This window comes from Myxocyprinus asiaticus, chromosome 44 (assembly GCF_019703515.2).
Source record: "Myxocyprinus asiaticus isolate MX2 ecotype Aquarium Trade chromosome 44, UBuf_Myxa_2, whole genome shotgun sequence".
Taxonomy (NCBI): Eukaryota; Metazoa; Chordata; class Actinopteri; order Cypriniformes; family Catostomidae; genus Myxocyprinus; species Myxocyprinus asiaticus.
The window spans coordinates 21,134,056-21,156,955 of record NC_059387.1 but is presented as its reverse complement, the minus strand read 5'-3'; the positions used below and the strand labels follow the sequence as shown (position 1 = coordinate 21,156,955).

At 39.7% G+C, this 22,900-nt stretch overlaps 1 protein-coding gene across 1 annotated transcript; it reads right to left on the bottom strand.

Moving 5' to 3' along the window:
- Positions 1-23: 23 nt before the first annotated feature.
- Positions 24-22,839, bottom strand: gars1 (glycyl-tRNA synthetase 1). The gene is made up of 17 exons (XM_051687087.1): positions 22,549-22,839; positions 13,888-13,989; positions 13,628-13,730; positions 12,270-12,411; positions 12,075-12,163; positions 10,878-10,954; positions 10,574-10,719; positions 10,316-10,465; positions 10,039-10,201; positions 9,780-9,944; positions 8,718-8,824; positions 3,466-3,612; positions 3,193-3,278; positions 2,987-3,096; positions 2,805-2,898; positions 597-787; positions 24-487 (listed from the first exon to the last, which is right to left on the bottom strand). The coding sequence occupies exons 1-17, from the start codon at positions 22,804-22,806 to the stop codon at positions 362-364; spliced, it is 2,256 nt and encodes a 751-aa protein (XP_051543047.1). The 5' UTR covers positions 22,807-22,839; the 3' UTR covers positions 24-361.
- Between the last annotated feature and the right edge of the window lie 61 nt (positions 22,840-22,900).

Below are 22,900 nucleotides of genomic sequence, written 5' to 3'. Positions count from 1 at the left end.
TCAAAAATTCACTGAACACACTCTTATAGGTCCAGAAAGTGCTGGCTTGATTTATTTTACCATGTCTCTTCAATGTATCAGCCCATGAACAGGAATGGTGATATCCCTTTACTAGTACAGAAAAAGAATTACCGTTATCCCTTTAAACATGTGTTTAATTAGGTCCTTATAGAGAATCCTTGATTGTGTACTCAATTAAAGTGGTAGATGCAGTTGTGTGCAACACATCAATTGCCATTGGTGTGCACATTGATTGGTTAAACATTACAATAGCCATAAATTTGATCCTATGAATGCAAATGTAAAAATGTCCACGACTGTCTCCAGTCAAAGAGGAAGATGAGATATAGGTATAGTCAGTTTACTCCTCCACTGTTTCCTTTTTGCTGGTTTCCTGGCCCTCAAAGATTGGGAACTTGCTTTCCACCTCTTCCCATGTGATGGCGCAATTGGCCAGGTCACGGACTATTTCGGGCAACTCACGAACCTGGAATTAAACATGCATTAAACATGACAAATGAAATGAAAATAGCATTAACATGAATTGAACAACTGAACAAATGAATTACTAGTCTGATTTTAAACAGTATTATTACCTCAGCCCTGATCTGCCTCATGGAGTCGCGGTCCCTCAGAGTGGCTGTGTGGGGCGTCTTGTTGACGGTGTCAAAATCAATGGTGATACCGAATGCCACACCGATTTCATCCGTTCTGGCATAACGTCTTCCGATAGATCCTGAAGAATCATCCACTTTGTGGGAGACGCCATTCCTGGTCAGGGCTTCAGCTGTAGACCAAAGCAACGCATGAACGGCACATTAATTACACAATTAAAACATATTTGAATAACATTGATAAATTGTTTTAAATGACAGTTGAGAAGAAATGGTATTACTAGAGATTTACCGATGTATCGGCTGCCGATTTTTATCAGCCAATTACTGATTTTAATTTGGTCATCGGCATATTGGTTATAAGCATGAAAATGCTGATATGAAAAACCGATGGTTTATTTATAATTAATTCGTAACACACTTTGTAAAAACTGTGAATTCAAATACACAATCCAGAAATAATTTTAGCCACAACATGTACTGTAGAAGGGTTGGCACTCCCAAGAACGTAATATTTAATAATACTTGTCTCTCGTTCTCACATTAATGTGGAAAAAACACCATAAACAGATGTGACAGTTGTGAAAGCAGCACTTAGCTACAGGCTACATGATGAGGGAAATAGGGGTGTAACATTTCAAATTTCTCACGGTTTGGTTTGTATCACGGTTTAAGGGTCACAGTTTCAGTACAGTATTTGCTTTGTTCAGAAAAAAAAAATATTACTGCCAAATACAAAGAATAATCTATTTGGTAAACACTTCCAACAGGTTTGCCCTTAAATAACAATCATTGTTTTACAACAGTAACCATAGTTTAACCATGGCATTTGTAGTAAAATCATAGTAACCATAATATAAACATGGTTACTGTCATGGTTACAATATATAGTAAAATCATGGTTACTATATAGAAACTACAGTATTACTGTTATAAAACCATGGTTAACTGTATCAAAACAATAATTTCTGCACAGAAAACCATGGTGACAGCAGTCATGGTTACCACAATATTACTATAGTAAAACCATGGTTAATTTTTATCAGGGTCCTTAACTAAAAAAAAAAAAAAAAAAAAAACATTCTCTAATTACTAAATCAACATTTTACCTTAATACCTGCACTAATACGCTACATGAGGGGGCTTCTCTATCAGCGGCTCGTTTTCTCCACTTGCCATTTTCAAATACTCACAAAGCTTGCAGAACAGTGATGTCATTAATTTGACCCACGTGAAACACAGGCAGAGCATCCATCTACAGGGCCATACAGGTGCATTAGCGGAGGTTGTAACTGTGCCTGTCTGTTTGACGCTTTGTTTTCTTGACCTAAACTTGTGCCAGTGCTTCCCGAACTGTGGGTGGCGAACCGTAGAGTTCGTTTTTTTACAGAGAACCGTTACACTCCTAGAGGGAAACCATCCAAAATGCTTTGAAACCAGCAGACTTTGACTTCTGAGACATCAGTATGATATCCATTAATGCTGCATGACTAACTGAATTAGGAAAAATCACAATGTGGCATTGCACAATTACTAAATCTTGAAAGGCTGCGTTTTAAAATATAGTCTGCATTCTGCGCTTCAGTCAGCGCTGTGTGAACAATTGGCGCCCTCTAGCGGTCTAAATAGCACTACCCATGAATACAACATTACAATATAGAACTTAAAAGGGAGTTTTGTTTCTTTGGCTAAATTTTTTTTATTTTTCCATGATGTGGTTAACATTTCTGTGGTATTGCTCAACATATGCATAGAATTCATTTGTAATATTCCATCACATACAGTACATATGTGTAAAATGTGAGTTCTTTTGTTTTGAACTGCAAAAACAGAAGTGCAACGTTTTAGAAGTACAAAATAGCCTGTTTTTCTTATCAATCATAATGTTATCATATTTAGTTATTTTTTTAATCTTTTTAAATATGTTTATCTTCTATTTATCTTTTATTGTGGCTCTCATGTGTTCAACAGATCCAATCCATGTTCAATAGAAATAATTTATTGTTGGAACAGTAAAAAAGCTTTTGCACCTCTTTGTACATTTTTAAAGCATAATTCTTAAGTAAAACAGTGATCTGATGACAAAAGCAGAGTGGCAAAATTTTGATATCGGCCTATAGTTTTTCTTAAAAATCAGTATCAGTACTGGCAAAAATATTTCATATCGGTGCATCCCTTGTTATTACTCACATAATTCTCTAACAAAAGGCATAAATTCCTGATTTTGGCTCAATGGAAGGACGGAGCATTTGTATGGTGCAACAGTGGCAGGGAAGCTGAAATACTAAACAGAGAAAGTAGGGCAGTTAATTAAAAGCCAATCAAATTACAATTGTAAATTAAAACAGATTAATTCAGAATACTATATTTACGGTTCTTTGTTCGTCACCCTCTCTGATACGGAATGTGTGCTCAAAGATGGAGTACATAATTCTCCCGATGCCAAATGAGGGTTCGATCACATTTGGTACAACCTCCTCAACTGTGGGAGAAGAACACATCCATTTAATTCTGCTAACAAACTTACTTTCCAAGTCTTCTTTATGTTAACATAAACAACATAGCTTCTGCCTCTTACCATGCAGGGTCTTCTGGAACCTCTTGACGTTAACCATGTCCTTGGTGAGTTTGAAAGTCTTGCCCTCAGTCTCAATGGTGAACTCACTGCAGACATGAAGGAAACATTGATAATGCTTTCAGATACCAATTAGAATACAGAACTCATCTGCGTTTAACACATTCAATCATGTTCAAAGCCATTCTGTAGCATTCCACAATTTTACCCCTACCATTAACACAGAAAATTTGAAAAAGTGTGCATGTGAGCCTACTAGTTGTAGCTGATATTTACCCATTCTCACTGAGGAGCTTCTCCTGCTCCGTGATAAAGCATTCATCACAGATGGCAAGATATTCCATGGCGAGTTTGGCATCCTTCTTGTATGCTTTGCCAATGGCTCCTTTGTTTGGCTCGAACTGGACAACATTTACAACTTTGTGTGAAGCAGTTAAAGGTTACAATTTTGATACTGGCTTTAATCTCTACATGCAATGTCTGTAGCAAAACAAACCAAAATGTTATGCTGAGGTGGGTCAGATCCCATTAAAATACTCAGATGATTGTTATTAGAAAAGTAAAGGATAGGGGGGTCACGTGACGCCACGCAAGAAGCAGACGTGTTAGCGACGAGCTCTGCGCACTTTGCTAAATTTTAAATTATTTTCATGTTATAATCTGGTGAAATTTGTTACACCCATTTACACATTTGCTCTTTGAGGCAAAACATGGCAAAGAAGTCAAAATCCTCGGGCTCTAGAGACATTAAAAGACACTTACGTGTTCAGGATGAAAGCCCCAACAGGCCTACAGACCGGGGACTCGATTTGGATGGTGCAGCGGGAGAGGAGATCCAGTGCCAGTTGTCCAACATGTCGGTGATGTTGACAAAGGTTCTTGCTGACTTGGAGGATCTCGCTGTAATACGTCAATCAATTACAGCGATGGAAATAAAATTCTCTGATTTAGTTACAAGAGTGACTGATGTTGAGAGACGAATCGATTGTATGGAATCTTCGGAGAGGGAATTAACCGCTAATCCGCCCGCGACCAACATTGATTTGGAACATCTCCTTGAAAAGCTTGAAGATCTTGAGAATAGAAGCCACAGGAATAATGTTCGAATTGTTGGAATTCCTGAGCATGAGGAGGGCAAAGATATGTTGAAATTCCTAGATGAGCTTTTCCCGAGTCTGCTAGACATAACAGGCCACAAGCTGGAAATCGAGCGAGCTCACAGAGTCCCAGCTCACAGATTTGCTGAGGGAGAAAGGCCCCGATCGATTCTGGCCAGATTTCTGAGATCAACCGATAAAGTTGTGTTGCGCCAGGCGAGGAGCAAAGGGAAGCTTTCTTGGAAGAACCATAATATTTTCTTGTTCCCGGACTTTGCGAGTTCGACAAGAGAGAAACGCGATCGGTTCAAGGAATGTAAGAAACTCTTACATCAGTGAAAGATCACTTTTGCTCTGATGTTTCCGGCCAAACTGAGAATAGAAACGAAGGACGGTCGCAAAGTATTTACATGTCCCAATCAGGCAATGTCTTTTTTGAATCAATGGGTAAGTAAACCATTGGGTGTTTCTCATGTGAGTGGGTCGACTCGCTGTACCTACTCTGGCTTTTGAGGAAGCTGGGCGTCATTTTGGTTTCTTTTTTCTTTTTGCGTTGGCTCCGCCGAGCGCCTGGAGTTTGTTTTGTGAATAACACTTTTCCTTAAAGAAACTTTTGCATTGATGAAAGATTACTTTTGCATTGAAGTTCCCGGCCAGTTTGAGAGTGGACACTACGGCTGACCGCAAAATTTCTACATGCTCACGCAAAGGATGTCTTTTATAAAGTTGACGGATTGTGTAAGTCATGGTATATACTTTTATGCGGCCTCCAAGTGAATTGACTCGACCATCTGAGGAACCAGGATGCTGGTTTTGTTTCTTTTTGTATTGGTTCCGCCTAGCGGCTGGAGCTTGTTCTATTGAATAACATTCCTTAGGAACAGCTGTGGATTAATCTGTTCGTTCTTCGTGCTTATTCCTCCTGCTGGCTGGAGTTAGTTTTGTTGAGTATTTTTACGGGACACTGGAATGATTACGTCATCCGCTGAACTCATATCAGCCGGCTCACTGAACATTCGTTTGTCTGAGGAATCTGAACGGTTTTATATCAGCTGGAATTTGTTTTGTAGATCACCACACCTCTGAGACAGTTCTGTGAATGAATCTACACGTTCTTTGTGTTCATTCTTCCTATTGGCTGGGGTTTATTTTACAAAGTATTTTCTGTTATGTAATTAAATTGAGCAATCCAATGGCAAAGATGTCGTGGGGGCTCGTGTGCATTCATGGACCTTTTGAGTTTAGAGGGATTGTCGCCGGTTGGCGCTTTCGTGTGCAGGGTTAATGCGCACATTTTTCTTTTTTCTGTTTGTTTTGTTCGGGGGGATGTTCAGGGTTTGATTGTTTCACTAATGGGGAATGTGGTCTGTATAATTTTGCTTTTGACACAATTTATTTTTTCTACTATATCAAAATGTCAAATGTTAATATGAGTGTACTATCTCTCTCCACATGGAATGTGAATGGGTTGGGGCACCCCATAAAAAGAAGGAAGATTATTACTTTTCTTAAACGTAAGAAATATGATATAGAAACACATCTCTCCCCGCAGGAAGCTGAAAAATTTGGGAAGATATGAGGTGGACATGTTTTCTTAAGTGCTGGCTCAAGTAAGAGCAAGGGAGTCATTATATTGGTAAATAAACATTTACAATTCAAATGTCTCAAACAGACTAAAGATAAATTAGGGAGAATCTTTATTGTTTTAGCTGAAATTCAAGGGCAAAGGTTGATTTTGGTTAATATTTACACATCTAACGCTGATGATCAGGGCTTTTTTATAGATCCTGAAGGGATGTTGCATGCTGCTGGCACCCCTCATGATATAATATTGGGAGGAGACTTTAATCTTTTGATGGACTCAGTCCTTGATAACAGTGAAGAAAAAGTGTGTAAATCACCTAGAGCAACATTGACGCTTCACAGGATGTGTAAAAATCTTCCTCCAACCATGATGCAAGCCCGGATCAGTCTGATTTTTAATAAGGACAAAGATCCAAGTGAGTGTAAAAGTTACCGCCCAATTTCCCTGATCCAGTTAGATGTAAAAATGTTGTCCAAAATTCTGGCTAATCGATTAAGTAAAGTTATGACATCACTTATACATATTGATCAGGTGGGGTTTATTCGAGGCTGTAGCTTTTCTGATAATATTATGCGTCTCATCAATACCATGTGGTCAGTAGCGAATGATCAATCTCCGGTCGCTGCCATCTCACTTGACGCCGAAAAGGCGTTTGATATGGTAGAATGGGATTATTTTTAAGATTTTGGAACTGTATGGGTTCAGGAGTACATTTATTGGTTGGACTAAGTTACTTTATAGACACCCTGTAGCAGCGGTACAAACAAATGGGTTAATTTCAGATTATTTTACTCTGGATGAGGCACCCGGCAAGGTTGCCCTCTTTCCCCATTATTGTTCTGTCTTGCCCTGGAACCATTAGCAGCTGCAATAAGAAAGGAGGATGATTTTCCAGGGGTGATTGCGGGAGGTGTGGCGCATAAGCTTCTGCTTTACGCAGATGATATTTTATTATTCGTCTCCGACCCTACTAGATCTATGCCTTGCCTCCACAGAATTATTAACTCCTTTTCCAAATTCTCAGGATACAAAGTCAATTGGTCTAAATCCGAAGCTTTGGCTTTGACAGCGTACTGTCCAGTAACAGCCTTCCAGCCGGGTGCCTTCCAGTGGCCCAAACAGGGAATTAAGTATTTGGGAATTTTATTCCCATCAAATTTGTCTGATTTAGTCAAGAGTTACTTTTGATCCCTTAATAAAAAGGTTTTCGAATGATGTGGACAGGTGGGCTTCATTACACTTATCGATGATTGGGAAGGTTAATGTTATTAAAATGAATTGTATTCCAAAATTCAACTACGTGCTACAGTCTCTCCCTGCAGATGTCCCCCTCTCTTATTTCAAGCAATTTGATGGCATAGCGAAGTCCTTCATTTGGAATGGTAAGTGTCCCAGGTTAAATTTCAATAAGTTACATAGGCCGATTGACAAAGGTGGGTTAGGCCTACCCATGATTTTGTTTTATTATTATGCATTCAGTCTTAGACATTTGGCTCATTGGTCGCTTCCACCTAAGAGAGCCACTCCCTGGTTTTGTATTGAAAAGGAAGTTCTTGCCCCATCATCTCGCCACTGCAAAGCCTTTCGATTAAACTAGCCGGAGAGGTTAAGTCACACCCCGTTATTTTGCATTTGCACTCAATAAGGACAAAAGTGTCCAGAGTGTTTAATTCTGATATTTATTTAAACGTAGCCTCGAGCATATGGCTGAACCCTAAACTATGTATTAATAAGTCCCCTTTCTGTTGGTCAGATTGGATTGTGAGGGGGGTTAATACACTTGGTGACCTATATGAAATTGGAGTATTGAGATCTTTTGAGAATTTGATTCAACATTTTGGGATTCCAAGATCTCAATTTTATAAATATTTACAGCTGCGTCACCTGCTCTGCACTGTTTTTGGGAGTAGCACGCACCCCTATATAGCAGCAGATACTCTGGGAGTGGTGATTGCTGCTTTTGGGAAGGGTCATGAGGCATCAGTGTATTACTCCCTGCTAATTCAGAGTCTGGGGGACGGAGCTTTAAATTCTCTCAAAAGATTATGGGAGGAAGATTTAAATTTGTTATTGGAGGAGGGAGTGTGGGCTAGGATTCTAAAAAATATCAAGTCTGCATCTAGAGATGCAAGGGTTCGCCTTATGCAATTTAAGATTTTACATAGATTTTACTGGACCCCCTCTAGATTGTATAGGCTTGGTCTTAAGGACACACCCATCTGCTGGCGATGCCATTCTGAAGATGGAGACACCACCCATGTTTTTTGGGGGTGTCGTAAGATCCAAGTATTTTGGCTGAAGGTGCAAAGTTTTGTGTGTGATGTGTTGGGCACTCAGGTCTCGTTCTGCGCCAGACTCTGTATTTTGGGAGATGGGGAGGTCATGGATTTGGAGGATAAGTACATGAAGGACTGGGTTTTGACCAGTGTGATGATTGGTAGGCAGGTTATTTTGAGGAGTTGGAAGTCGGATGGAGCACCCTCGCTCCCGGAGTGGTGCGCGGAGATGGGGAGGGTGGCTGCCTTCCAGGAGGGGTCGAGCATAAGGATGGGAGTTAGGGATTCTTACAATAAGAAATGGGGCAATTATAAAATCTTGAGGAGGGGCTGTGGAGGGAGTAATTTAGAGTTTTGTTTCGAGTTTTCGTTTATTTATTTTTTTAATTATACTTGATTATTGTATTTTATTTTATTTTTTGTTGTTGTTTTAGTTTTGTGTTTTTTTTCTGTGTGTGTGTCTATATACTATTAACCACAGGGGTGTTCGTGGGGGGATCAGGGTGGGGTGGGAGGGGATATAGTGGGGGTTTAATGTTTAAAGTGATAAAAAAAATAAAAAAGGATATGGGTTCCTTTAAGGGCTTCTCAGCAACCAGAGGGACTTTGGTGGCCCGTGCATGGCACAAAAGATCATAACATGAGCGATCAGCACACCCCACAATCTCGATCCAACCCTGAAAAACAGCACATACAAACACACATTAGGCTGTCAACAGGGCTGAGAAACTAAATTCTAAATGTTCACTGAAATATTACCAAAATTCTAATTATATTCTAAATTAAAAGATATCATTTCAGGAAGGGGGAAAAATGTACAAGACATCTGATTTTTAAACCGACATTGCCTCCTACATTCACAAGTGGGTGCAACACATTTACAGTATATAAACCAATCAGCACTGTGTTGTAGCTATTGTTTATTGCAAAGAACATATCTGGCTGTTAACAAGTGTGTTTAAAATGATCAAGTCAAAAGATCTAGCCCGGTCATATTCTCAAATATTAAGTAAAAAAATAAACAGAGAAAAGAAACGCTTAAATAGACAGTTCTATGTTCATTTAGTAGTACAGTAGCCTGTACCGGTGCCATAGTATTACCACGGATTCAAGCTTGATAACACCAGCGGTACCGCAGTGTTTTTCATTAAATACAGTTGTCTGTACGTACCTAATTCTTATGCAGCATGACGCTGATATGACAGCAAAGCATATTCAAGAAAACCTCCAAACACCTCCACCTAAGGGGCCATTCACCCCAAACACAACCACCTTTTTCTATGCAAGCATGCTCTAGACAGATGTTTTTGACAGTTGCGTTTTTTTTCTGCATCTTGTGCAGTAACAATGCATTTTTTTAGCCGCTGTGTCAATTTAATAAGGAAATTCAACCTTTTAATGCCTCACCAGACACCTGCGTTCTGTTTTATTTTTTGCACTGCATCTGTTTTAGCCCAAGGATGAAAGTCATCATCAGTGCTTGACACACATCCAAAATTCAAATGCTCATTTTAGCATTCGAATGTGCATTTTTTTTTAAATTTTAATTTGATGGCCTTTATACACATACAGTATAAACACCAGGTTAAGTCAGAATGGTGGGGAATGTATTCAAGGCAACACCGAACATACATAAGAAGTTTTGGTCTCAGCATCCCAGCAGTCACAGGCGTAGTGAGCCATCTCGTTGTCCATGTGCTGACGGAAACGAAGTTTGTCCTTTGCCACACCCACTTTGACCAGATAAAGGTAGATCCTTCCAACAAAGTAGCCCAAGACGGAGTTGTTGATGACTCCCTTCAAAGCAAAGATGTTTGTTAGTACAACCGATAACTGTTAATCATAATCAATACAGAATAAATCGAGAATAAATCAATAAATCTTTCCTGACCTGCTCCACTGCATCACCCAGCCTCATTATTTTGGCAGATTGCCCACTGGTTTGTGCTTTGGAAGAATAAAGCATGATTTCCAGATCGGCAACATTGGAGAACTTGAAATGAACCTTTTCATTCGGATCGACAAAGTGCTCAATCTCAGCCATCGTAAACTCTCTAAAAGGAGAGAAATATCCACATCATTACTTCATGTGAGATCCTAATAGAAACACTTCTGTGACGCACAAACAATTGGTCAGATTTATTTTCAAAGAATATCATAACCCACACCTGACACGAATTAATCCAGAGCGAGGCGAGATCTCATTTCTGAAGGAGTTTCCGATCTGGGCTGCAGCAAAAGGCAGCTTCCCTTGGTTGAACTCCAAAAGACGTTTGAAGTTGAGGAAGATTCCCTGAGCAGTTTCTGGCCTCAAATAGCTGAGGAAATAATGTAAACCAAATGAACATCATCTAATGCAAAAAATGTCTTACTCTAGGAACAAAATCAAGAGCAGGATGTCATCAGGCGGTGGGTGCCAAGCGTACCCTGGCATGTTCCCCCCAGGTCCAATGGAGGTTTGGAACATCAGGTTAAATGAGATGGGAGGTGTAAGATCATTTCCTGAACTGGGCGACTTGACATTGTATTGCACAAACAAATCTGCCAGCTCCTGCTGAGTGTAGTTATCCATCTAAAAAGAGCAGAATACAACTGATCAATGTATCAATCAAATAACTACTTCTCTAAGACAAATGCTCATTTTCCAAAATAAAAGTTTCACTCCAAAATGCTAGTCGTGAAATCAACACTGCCATATTTAGAGAGACAGTTCTTCAAAGTGACACATACCTGTGTGATGACACTCTCAATTTCAGTTTTCTTTTCTGCAGGACATTTCTTGTCACTCATTAATTTCTGTAGATGAGCTGAGAAAACAAAAATTAATGGTAAATATTATCAGTAAAGCCTGTATTAAAATGTCCAATTTCAAACATTACAATGTACAATAATTAAGAAGTCTGTTTCTAATAAAAAAAAAAAATTTTTTTTAAATGTTAATCAAGTATTTTACATTCAACTATAAATTCTTACTAGATCAGGTTTTATGGTGTGACTAAAACTGAGGATTAAGCCTGACTAAACAGTTTCCTCAACAATAATTACACCTCCAATAATAACACTACATTTTTGCGACTTGCCAGCTATACATTTCTACCACAGAGCATTCAAGTAAAAAGTTAAAGGGATAGTTCACCCAAAATGAAAATTCTCATAATTTACTCACCCTCATGCCATCCCTATAAACCTCCACCTTTGACCAGCCCCAACCAGTAGGTGGCTGAATGTGGAAAACACTTTCATACTAGAATGTGGAAGTGAAAGTAAAAGTCTAGATTTACAGTAAAAAAAAAAAAAAAAAAAGAAAGAACATAAATATTGATCGGTTTCTCACCCACACCCAAGAAGTCGCTTTAGAAGATATGGATTTAACCACTGCCGTTTTATGGATTACCTTTATGCTGCCTTTATGTCCTTTTTGAGCCTTCAAAGTTCTGGCCAACATTCAATTGCATTGTATGGACCTAAAGAGCTGAAATATTCTTCTAAAAATCTTCACTTGTGTTCTGAATTCATACACAACTGGGGTGGATTGAGGGCGCGTAAATCATGAGAGAATTTTCATTTTTTGTGTGAACTATCCCTGTAAGCACCTTGGTATCTTGGTCCACCTTGGTATCTTAGTCTCAAATTCAAAGAGAGCCTAGTGACAACATATTTACATGGCTACTTCACAATGCAAATTGTTAAAGTGTTTTGATAAAGAACTCTGTCTTTGCAGTCTGGTTGGTGGTCTACAGATGATGGAGTCTGACGGTTCCCCTGATAAACCCTTTTAACTGATACCACCGTTTTCCTTTACCGCAGAACACCGACTAAGGCCAGGGGCAAGTCATTTCACTTGAAAACAGATCTGACCTGATTTCTCAAAGCAATCAACACATACTACTGGAGCAGATGTTGTTGTATTAAGAAACAAGAATGTACCTTTAAGGAGATGGTCGGCACGAAAACACTCTCCATTCTTGACATCCTTTACCATGTAATCAGCAAACTTATCCACATGCCCTGATGTCCTTAAATGCAGAACACAAAAACAGTAAATGAGAGCTATTCCAGAGACAATGCCAGAGCAACAGATTGTCTAGTGAACTCAAAGTATGAATGGACAGATGAGCTCACTTGAGAACAGGTTCAGGTGTGAGCATTGTGCAGTCAATCTCTAAAATCTGCTCTTCTTGGATAAAATGTTGCCTCCACACCTGAAGGATATTGTTCTTCAGAGCACAACCAACAGGCCCGAAGTCATACAGACCGCTCACGCCTTTCTCAGACAAAAAAAAGAAACAAACAATTAGTTTGGTTGGATGAATGGATGGATGGATGGACGGACACCAGCAATTTGCACATAAATGTATCAACTTATAAGACCTTGCGAAAATCTGAAATTAATGAAATATTCACATAGGAGTATAGTGAAATATTGGATCCTTAACTATGGTGTTGTTCATTCTTCATGCTAGAGCGGTATTAATTTTCTGTTCTTTAGAGACTTTAGGATTTTGTACTACATAGTGCATTGTTACAGCATCGGCCTATTCACAATGCAAGTTACACATCCAGAACACAACTTTTAGGTTCAGCTCTGCTTTCGCTTCATTGTATGTGAAGATGTAAGTGGTAATATTATTATGTGGTTGATATAGCTGATTAATGTAATTTAGGATGCATTTTTAAAACAGCACTTCAGTTTTTCAGTGTTTAGCTCCCGCAGCTCAGATGGTAATCTCCTGAAAATACTATGACTGGATTCTTTGACAAGGTTTTATTCAACATGTTTTTTTCTTCTTCTAAATACAACTGTACATGCATGGTAATATCTTATTTATTTCATGTCATATTTTCGTCAACAGAATTTAATTGTTAAATTATCCTGAAGATGAATATTATGTTCCATCTCTTCTTTGTTTTCGGAATAAAAAAAACAAAAAAAAAAAATACAATAAAAAACAAAAAACAAAAAAAAACACCTAATTTTGTTGAAGGAACGTGTATTCAGTACTGCTGGAAACATCGTAACCCCGGTGAGGTCCTCTCTAAAACCAGAAAATGTTATTTTTATCCCTGTTGAAAAAATGTTGAAGTTTTCAGTGGAGATAGGAGTGAACCATTTAATTATTGTCCAGCTGTTTACTGATATTTAATCTTGTTGAAATTTTCAGTTTAGATAGCTATATTAACAGATTTTGACATTCTTGAATATTTTTAGCCATTTAAGTTTACATGTTACTGACGTTTAAGACAGGCTATTGGTGCAATAACAGACAGAAATCTTAAAGCCAATGCAAACGATTTTTTCGTTTTGGATTATGGTATTTTGTGATATTGTACAAATTGTTTAATTTTCATTCCGCGTTCAATGATGCACTTTTCAAAGTTCAATGCACAAAACATGTAATTTGCACTAACCTCCTGCCCTGCCCAAAACCCACCGTCAAAACACGGACAGACGGATGGATGGATACCCTGAAAAGACTTACCCCCATATATGGCAAATGCCTGATCATAAAAGAACCGTCTTTTTAGAGTGTCTTCCATCTTGGTTCGGTCCACAATGTCATCTTTGGACTGTAAGGAAAGCTCCTGCAAAAAGGGATGAGTACAACAGGACAGACAAAACAAAATGAAATACAAGTCACCTATTCAAGCTGTCAAAGAAGATGCACTCATTTCAAATCTTCATGGAATTTCACAGAACCTTACAGCGACAGACAACAGGTAACAAATAACAGTTCCTTACTTTGGCCTCAAGGATTCTCTTCCGAGCTTTGAGCTCTGCTACTGCCTTTGTGACATCTACATCAGGAGCATTCTCTGCCTTCAACTGACGCACAAGATCACCCTATAATGGAAAAGAATAAACAATTAAAATAATCACTAAAATACAAACCAAAAACTATTGTGGTGGTACTAACAAGTGTCATTCATTCATACATACATACAGTGTGAGAAGCTTGGGGAAGGCTATCCAAAACATTTGACCCAAGTTAAACAATTTAAAGGCAATGCTACCAAATACTAACAAAGTGTATGTAAACTTCTGACCCACTGGGAATGTGATGAAATAAAAGCTGAAATAAATCATTCTCTCTACTATTATTCTGACATTTCACATTCTTAAAATAAAGTAGTGATCCTAACCGACCTAAGACAGGGAATGCTTTCTATGATTAAAAGTCAAGAATTGTGAAAAACTGTTGAAATGTATTTGGCTAAGGTGTATGTAAACTTTTGGCTTCAACTGTATTTGTGTGTGTGTGTACATATATATATATATATATATATATATATATATATATATATATATATACATACATACATACACACACACACACACACACACACACACACACACTGTATATGTATATACATACTGTACATACACACACACACACACACACACACAGGCAGCCAAAAGTTTGGAATAATGTACAGATTTTGCTCATATGGAAAAATAAATTGGTACTTTTATTCACCAAAGTGGCATTCAACTGATCACAATGTAAAGTCAGGACATGAATAACATGAAAAATTACTATTACAATTTGAATTCTTTTTTTCAGAACTTCTTAAACTATTTCAGAGCTCTCATCAAAAAATCCTCCACATGCAGCAGTGACAGCTTTGCAGATCCTTGGCATTCTAGCTGTCAGTTTGTCCAGATACTAAGGTGACATTTCACCCCACGCTTCATGTAGCACTTGCCATAGTTGTGGCTGTCTTATCGGGCACTTCTCACGCACCTTACAGTCTAGCTGATCCCACAAAAGCTCAATGGGGTTAAGATCCATAACACTCTTTTCCAATTATCTGTTGTCCAATGTCTGTGTTTCTTTGCCCACTCTATCCTTTTCTTTTAGATTTTTTTGTTTAAAAATTGGCTTTTTCTTTGCAATTCTTCCCATAAGGCCTGCACCCCTGAGTCTTCTCTTTACTGTTGTACATGAAACTGGTGTTGAGCAGGTAGAATTCAATGAAGCTGTCAGCTGAGGACATGTGAGGTGTTTATTTCTCAAACTAGTGACTCTGATGTACTTATCCTCTTGTTTAGTTGTACATCTGGCCTTCCACATCTCTTTCTGTCCTTGTTAGAGCCAGTTGTCCTTTGTCTTTAAAGACTGTAGTGTACACCTTTGTATGAAATCTTCAGTTTTTTGGCAATTTCAAGCATTGTATAGCCTTCATTCCTCAAAACAATGATTGACTGATGAGTTTCTAGAGAAAGCTGTTTCTTTTTTGCCATTTTTGACCTAATATTGACCATAAGACATGCCAGTCTATTGCATACTTTGGCAGCTCAAAAACAAACACAAAGTCAATGTTAAGCTTCATTTAACAAACCAAATAGCTTTCAACTGTTCATTATATCAAACAAAGTGATTTTCTAGTACCAAATTAGCAATTTAGCATGATTACTCAAGGACAAAGCGTTGGAGCAAAATCTGTACATTATTCCAAACTTTTGGCCACCAGTGTGTATGTGTGTACATACACACACACACACACACACACACACACAGTTGAAGTCAGAGGTTTACATACACCTTAGTCAAATACATTTAAACTATCTGTCACTCACTCGACGTTGTGTCGATGTAGTGACACTAGGAGTCACTCTTGGGAGCCCGAGACACCTCTGGTCTTTGATAAAAGGCCAGTGAAAATTGTCGAGTGGTATTTGCATACCACTCCCCCGGACATACGGGTATAAAAGGAGCTGGTATGCAACCACTCATTCAGATTTTATCTTCGGAGCTGAACAGTCGATGTTTACTGAGCTGACCGTTCACTCACCTCTGCTGGATCTGATGTGTTTCCCCCAGTGAAAAGTTGCTGTGTCCGGTGCGCGCTTTACACATCTATTTGGATCGCACGCAGAGCTTTAGAGTCTCTGAGCAGCTCTTTGTCTGCTTTGGTGAACAGCGGAAAGGAAGCGCTGTCTCCAAGCAGAGGATCGCCCACTGGCTCATTGACGCCATAACAATGGCATATCACGCCCAGGACGTGCCGCCTCCGGTAGGGCTACGAGCCCATTCTACCAGGGGTGTAGTGGCCTCCTGGGCCTTGTCCAGTGGCGCCTCTCTAATAGACATTTGCAGAGCAGCAGGCTGGGCAACACCCAACACCTTTGTGAGATTCTACAATCTGCGGGTGGAACCGGTTTCGTCCCGTGTAGTGGCACGCACAAGCAGGTAAGTCCGGGACAGCTGGCCGGGTGTATTGCTTGCGCATAGCACCTTTCACCTCCCCTGAGCTGAAGACGTGCGCTGTTTACTCCCAGTAGTGTTCACAAACTGTGCTCCCTAGATGATTTCCTCCGAGCCCTGTAGCAGACGAGTTTGCGGAGAAACTCGCTGCCGGCTCAGTACACGTGCTAACTAAGCCCTGTACTGGGGTAGGTGGTGGTTCCCCGTAGGTAACCCCATGCAACGTATATCTTCCGCTAATTCATTTCCCTGTTGGTAAACTGCATCTTCTTTGGGCAGAGTCCCCACTGCCCCAGTCACTATGCTTGTAGAAACATCTCCCCTGCAGGGTAGGACCTACCATGGGACTTCTCCACATGACATACTTCCGACAAAGCTCGGCAAGACCATGTGACGTATTTCCATTCAATATACCCCCCCCCCTTGGGTGGGGTGTAGTCTCCGCGGTGTCTTCCCCTTGGGAGTGACACCACCCCGACTAGACCTGGTGGCCCCAGTCGATTAATTCCTTTTTTTTGGGAGGAGATTTAAAAAAAAAAAAAAAAAAAAAAAAGAGGATAAGAGGCCACGACTAGGCTAGCCTGTCTCTATCTTTTGGGCAGTCGACTTGTCCCCAAAGGGCCGTTCGACACTCATAACAGTGTTGGGGGAGGTTACGTGGCGGCCCGGTGCGCTGGCTATGAGGCACACAGTGGTTTGCCCGTCACACACCGCCAGTTCATGTAACACAGTTCAGCCAGTTGCGGCGTTTCGTATAGGGACCCCTAGTGTCACTACATCAACACAACGTTGAGTGAGTGACAGATAGGGAACGTCATGGTTACTTGCGTAACCTCTGTTCCCTGATGGAGGGAATGAGACATTGTATCCCTCCTGCCACAACGCTGAACTACACGCTGAAATGGCCGGGACCTTGTCTCGGCTCCTCAGCACAAAATCTGAATGAGTGGTTGCATACCAGCTCCTTTTATACCCGTATGTCCGGGGGAGTGGTATGCAAATACCACTCGACAATTTTTATTGGCCTTTTATCAAAGACCAGAGGTGTCTCGGGCTCCCAAGAGTGACCCCTAGTGTCACTACATCAACACAACGTCTCGTTCCCTCCATCAGGGAACGGAGGTTACACAAGTAACCAGGACGTTTTTCACAATTCCTGACATTTAATCGTAGAAAACATTCCCTGTCTTAGGTCAGTTAGAATAACTATTTTAAGAATGTGAAATGTCAGAATAATAGTAGAGAGAATTAATTATTTCAGCTTTTATTTCTTTCATCATTCCCAGTGGGTCAGAAGTTTACATACACTTTGTTAGTATTTGGTAGCATTGCCTTTAAATTGTTTAACTTGGGTCAAACGTTTTGGGTAGCCTTCCACAAGCTTCTCACAATAAGTTGCTGGAATTTTAGCCCATTCCTCCAGACAGAACTGGTATATGGAGTCAGGTTTGTAGGCCTCCTTGCTCGTACACGCTTTTTCAGTTCTGCCCACACATTTTCTATCGGACTGAGGTCAGAGGTTTGTGATGGCCACTCCAATACCTTGACTTTGTTGTCCTTAAGCCATTTTGCAACAACTTTGGAGGTGTGCTTGGGGTCATTGTCCATTTGGAAGACCCATTTGCGACCGAGCTTTAACTTCCTGGCTGATGTCTTGAGATGTTGCTTCAATATATCCACCAAATTTTCCCTTCTCCTGATGCCATTTATTTTGTAAAGTGCACCAGTCCCTCCTGCAGCAAAGCACCCCCACAACATGATGCTGCCATCCCCATGCTTCACGGTTGGGATGGTGTTCTTCGGCTTACAAGCCTCACCCTTTTTCCTCCAAACATAACGATGGTCGTTATGGCCAAACAGTAAAATATTTCATTAGACCAGAGGACATTTCTCCAAAAAGTAAGATCTTTGTCCCCATGTGCACTTGCTAACTGTAGTCTGGGTTTTTTATGGCAGTTTTGGAGCAGTGGCTTCTTCCCTGCCGAGCAGCCTTTCAGGTTATGTCAATATAGGACTCGTTTTACTGTGGATATAGATACTTGTCTACCTGTTTCCTACAGCATCTTCACAAGGTCCTTTGTTGTTGTTCTGGGATTGATTTCCACTTGTCGCACCAAACTACGTTCATCTCTAAGAGACAGAATACGTCTACTTCCTGAGCAGTATGATGGCTGCGTGGTCCCATGGCGTTTATACTTGCATACTATTGTTTGTACAGATGAACATGGTACCTTCAGGCATTTGGAAATTGCTCCCTAGGATGAATCAGACTTGTGGAGGCTCACAATTTTTTTCTGAGGTCTTGGCTGATTTCTTTTGATTTTCCCATGATGTCATGCAAAGGTAGGCCTTAAAATACATCCACAGGTACACCTCCAATTCAGTAAACCTCTTGTCAGGAGCTAACTGGCTAATTGTCTAAAGGCTTGACATCATTTTCTGGAATTTTCCAAGCTGCTCAAAGACACAGTTAACTTAAGGCGGGTGCACACTGTACGATTTTGCCACGAATCTGCCGTCTGAGACAAATTTCAGGAATCCTAAAAGATTTCTCTCGTTGCAAGGCAAAATCGGCAGTCTTACAACGTTCAGTGTAACATGTTCACGGACGGTCGATTGATAGCCTTTGCGATGATCTTCAGCCTCCGACGAAGTTTGGGCAGTGTCTGAAATTTAGCATCGCAGCCATATAGCGTGACTGCTATTACGACGGCCAGATGAGATATTCCGCTACTCTCTCGCACCCAAAAGAAACCTGCTCCACGTATGCACCATAGCAACATTTGTGCCCTGTTATCACACTACTCAAGCAATTTTTTCTTCTTTTCATTTTATATAAAAAGTTTTAATAAATAAATAAGCAAAAAATACTTGGAGAAAAGTGTAACATGTCAGCAATATGAAAGCATTATTCTCTGAATTAAATAAATACCAAGCTTTGGCTCCAAAATGAAAATAAATTTTTTTTCTTTACATTTATCATACATTTTCTTTACAACTTTATTTTAATGACTATTTTACTTTTAATAAATTTACTTTAAACGTCTGTAAACTTCTTTAAGATTCACACCACTCCAATTTTATTTATAAATAAATAAATAAAATAGAAAGATTGAACAATTTATACTGTTAAGTATTTATGGGACGTTTTAATCCAAATCAGCAAATACAGTTGGATACAATTATAGAAATCTATGTTTGTGCATCATCCATAGGGAATCTGCAAACGTGATATATTATCAGCCTTTATGAATTTTCGAAATATTGCGTGGCCTTATAGGTTACTAATCTAAAAGAGGAGAAAGACGTGCTATAACCCACCTTTTTTATTTTCTCCAACGTGAACGGTGAAGTTTGTAATTTTTCAGGCCACAAGTGTTTTTATTTCCACAAGGAATATTTGCTTGTGGTAGCTCATTATTACTGTAGGCTACCTCCCGCACTCACGTTCATTCTCAACATCTGTAATCTACTGTATTTGTGATCAGGCTGTCTTATTATTGGCCTATTTGACAAAATCCATCTTTCTTGTAAATGTTAGCCTATGCTCATGAGTGGTATTGGAGAAACGGAAATGCTAATGTCCTGACTTTGAGAGAAAAAAAAAAAACCGCTCCTCCATGGTGGGCAAATTTCGCCGTTTCACTTTTATTCCGCAACATTCCCATAACGTGAGTCACGTTCACTGATCGGGACAATTGGGACCACAGTCGGCTATGATGTATATCGTGCAGTCTGACATAATGTCGCACAGTGTGCCATGGCAATATCAATGCGTTCATATCATACAGTCTGACAAGCAATGTAAAAATGTGAATGTAAACTTCTGACCCACTGGAATTATGATATAGTCAATTAAAAGTGAAACAATTTGTCTGTAAACAACTGTTGGAAAAATTACTCATGCCATGCACAAAGTACATGTCCTAAAAGACTTGCCAAAACTATATTTTGGTAATATTAAATCTGTGGAGTGATTAAAAAATGAGTTTTAATGACTTCAACCTAAGTGTATGTAAACTTCTGACTTCAACTGTATATATAATATGCACACAATATACATACATATACACTGCGTGCCCAATTATTAGGCAAATTGTATTCCTCAGACTTAATTTTATTGTTGAACAAACACAATGCTCTCAGTCAATCCAAAATGTTATTGAACCTAAAACCTGAATGTTTAACAAAGAAAAAGTGAGTTTTGTCTTTCTCAGGGAAATATATAAGTGTGCACAAATATTAGGCAACTATTAGTGTGCACAATTATTAGGTAACTAAATTACAAAAATAATTTCTCCCATCTCAATTGTTTATTCTCAATTTTTAGAGCAGGTGCAACAAATAAGTAACACAAAATGACAATTAAATAACATTTTTGGCCTTTCAAAAATATTCAGTAACCAATATAGCCATCCTTCTTTTCAATAACTGCCATGAGCCTTCCATCCATGGAGTCTGTCAGTTTCTTGATCTGTTTATCAACTTTCACTGAAGCAGCAACCACAGCCTCCCAAATGCTGTTCAAAGAGGTGTATTGTCTTCCCTCACTGTAAATCTCACATTTGAGAAGGGCCCACAAGTTCTCAGTAGGATTTAAGTCAGGTGAGGAAGGGGGCCAAGTCATTATTTGGGCATCTTTGAGACCCTTGCTGGCTAGCCAAGCAGTGGAGTACTTGGATGCATGTGATGGAGCACTGTCCTGCATAAAGATCATGGCCTTCTTGAATGCTGAGGACTTCTTCCTGTACCACTGCTTTAAGAAAGTACTTTCCAGAAACTGGCAGCACGTTTGAGAGTTGAGTTTCAGTCCATCTTCAACTCAAAAAGGTCCAACTACCTCATCCTTAATGACAGCAGCCCATACCAGTACCCCTCCTCCACCTTGCTGGCACCTGACTCGAAGTGGTGCCCTGTGTCCATTAGTGATCCAGCCACAGGCCCATCCATCAAGAGTCACTCTCATTTCATCGGTCCATAAAACCTTTGAAAAATCTATCTTCAGGTATTTCTCTGCCCAATCCTGACGCTTCAACTTGTGAATATATTCAGTGGTGGTCACGTTTCAGCCTTCTTGACCTTGGCCATGTCTTTGAGCACTTGACACCTTGTACTTCTGGACACTCCAGGTAGGTTGCAGTTCTGGAATATGGTGAAACTGGGGGATAATGGGTACCTGGTAGCTTCATGTTTAATTCTTAAGTCTTTTGCAGTTAATTTGAGCCTTTTCTTCTCCATGCGTTTTTTTTGCGCCCCAGTTGACTATTCGCAACAAAACGTTCGATTGTCCGGTGGTCACGCCTCAATAGTTTAGCTATTTCAAGAGTGTTGCATCCGTCTGAAAGGCATTTTACAATATTTGACTTTTCAGTGTCAGTTAAATCTCGTTTTTTTTTTTTGGCCCATTTTACCTGAGGTAATGAAGCTGCCTAATAATTATGCACACCTTGATATAAGGTGTTAGTCACTTTCGCCACACCCTCCCTCATTACACAAACACATATCTCCTGAAAATGATTGAATCCAATAAGTATTCAAGTTTATATGGTTTGGAGTTGGAAAATGTGCATGGAAATAATGATAAGATCAGAATACTCACTTGCCTGATAATTGGGCACGCAGTGTATATATATTACAATAAGATAAAACCTACCAACCAAGACTGCATTTTGGGACACCATATTAGGCACACATTCAAAATTATGCTGTTTAGGTAAGACATTTCACTAAGTGTTGAGATGCAGACTTTGTTGTGTTTGTAATTTAGGTAACAAAGAATAGGCCTGCTTTGCAAATAATTCATCAATATCTTCCCAGAGATAGGTTGAGTTTTGTTTTAACCCAAACACAGGGTGTGTGTGATTTCCCTGAACCTCAGTCTTCATTGGTCTGAGTATGACAGAATGGCTCATCTCAAACGTGGCACTGACAGACCGTTGCTCAGCTAAATCATCTAGTATTATAAACCCAAAATAAAACCAATGGCCACCATAGTCTTCCAGAAACATCATCTTTGATATAATGCATTACTTTATTTTTAACCATTTTGCATAATTTCAATAGATATATTTGATTACTTAATGAAGGACATCAACTCATTTAAATGGCAAATATGTGTTTAATGCAATGCATGACAGTCTGAAAACAACGAGGCACATTCTTCATAACGTAGTTATTTTGTATTGTCGTAGTACCTGCTCTTTTACTGCCAGCCTCAAAGGAGCCAGAATCTCTTCAATGTTGCCATCCATTTTCTGTCCTTCAGATATCTCCAGCCACAAGCCTCTCTTCCTCTTCTTCCTCAAACAGGCGGACAGAAAGAGCGGTCTAATCGGAGGGGGACCACACAGACGTATGGGACTGGATCGGGCCCTCGGAACCGAGCGGACGGTGACGATTTGTGGACCGGTCCTCAGGAGGAGTGCTGATGTTGCGCTCCGCAGAGACAGCATGGACCGAGAGGAGGAACACTACAACGCGGAACTGAATGATGAAATCCCCAGAACTGAGTATGTGAGGCGGGGTTTCACTACGACACTTTCGTCA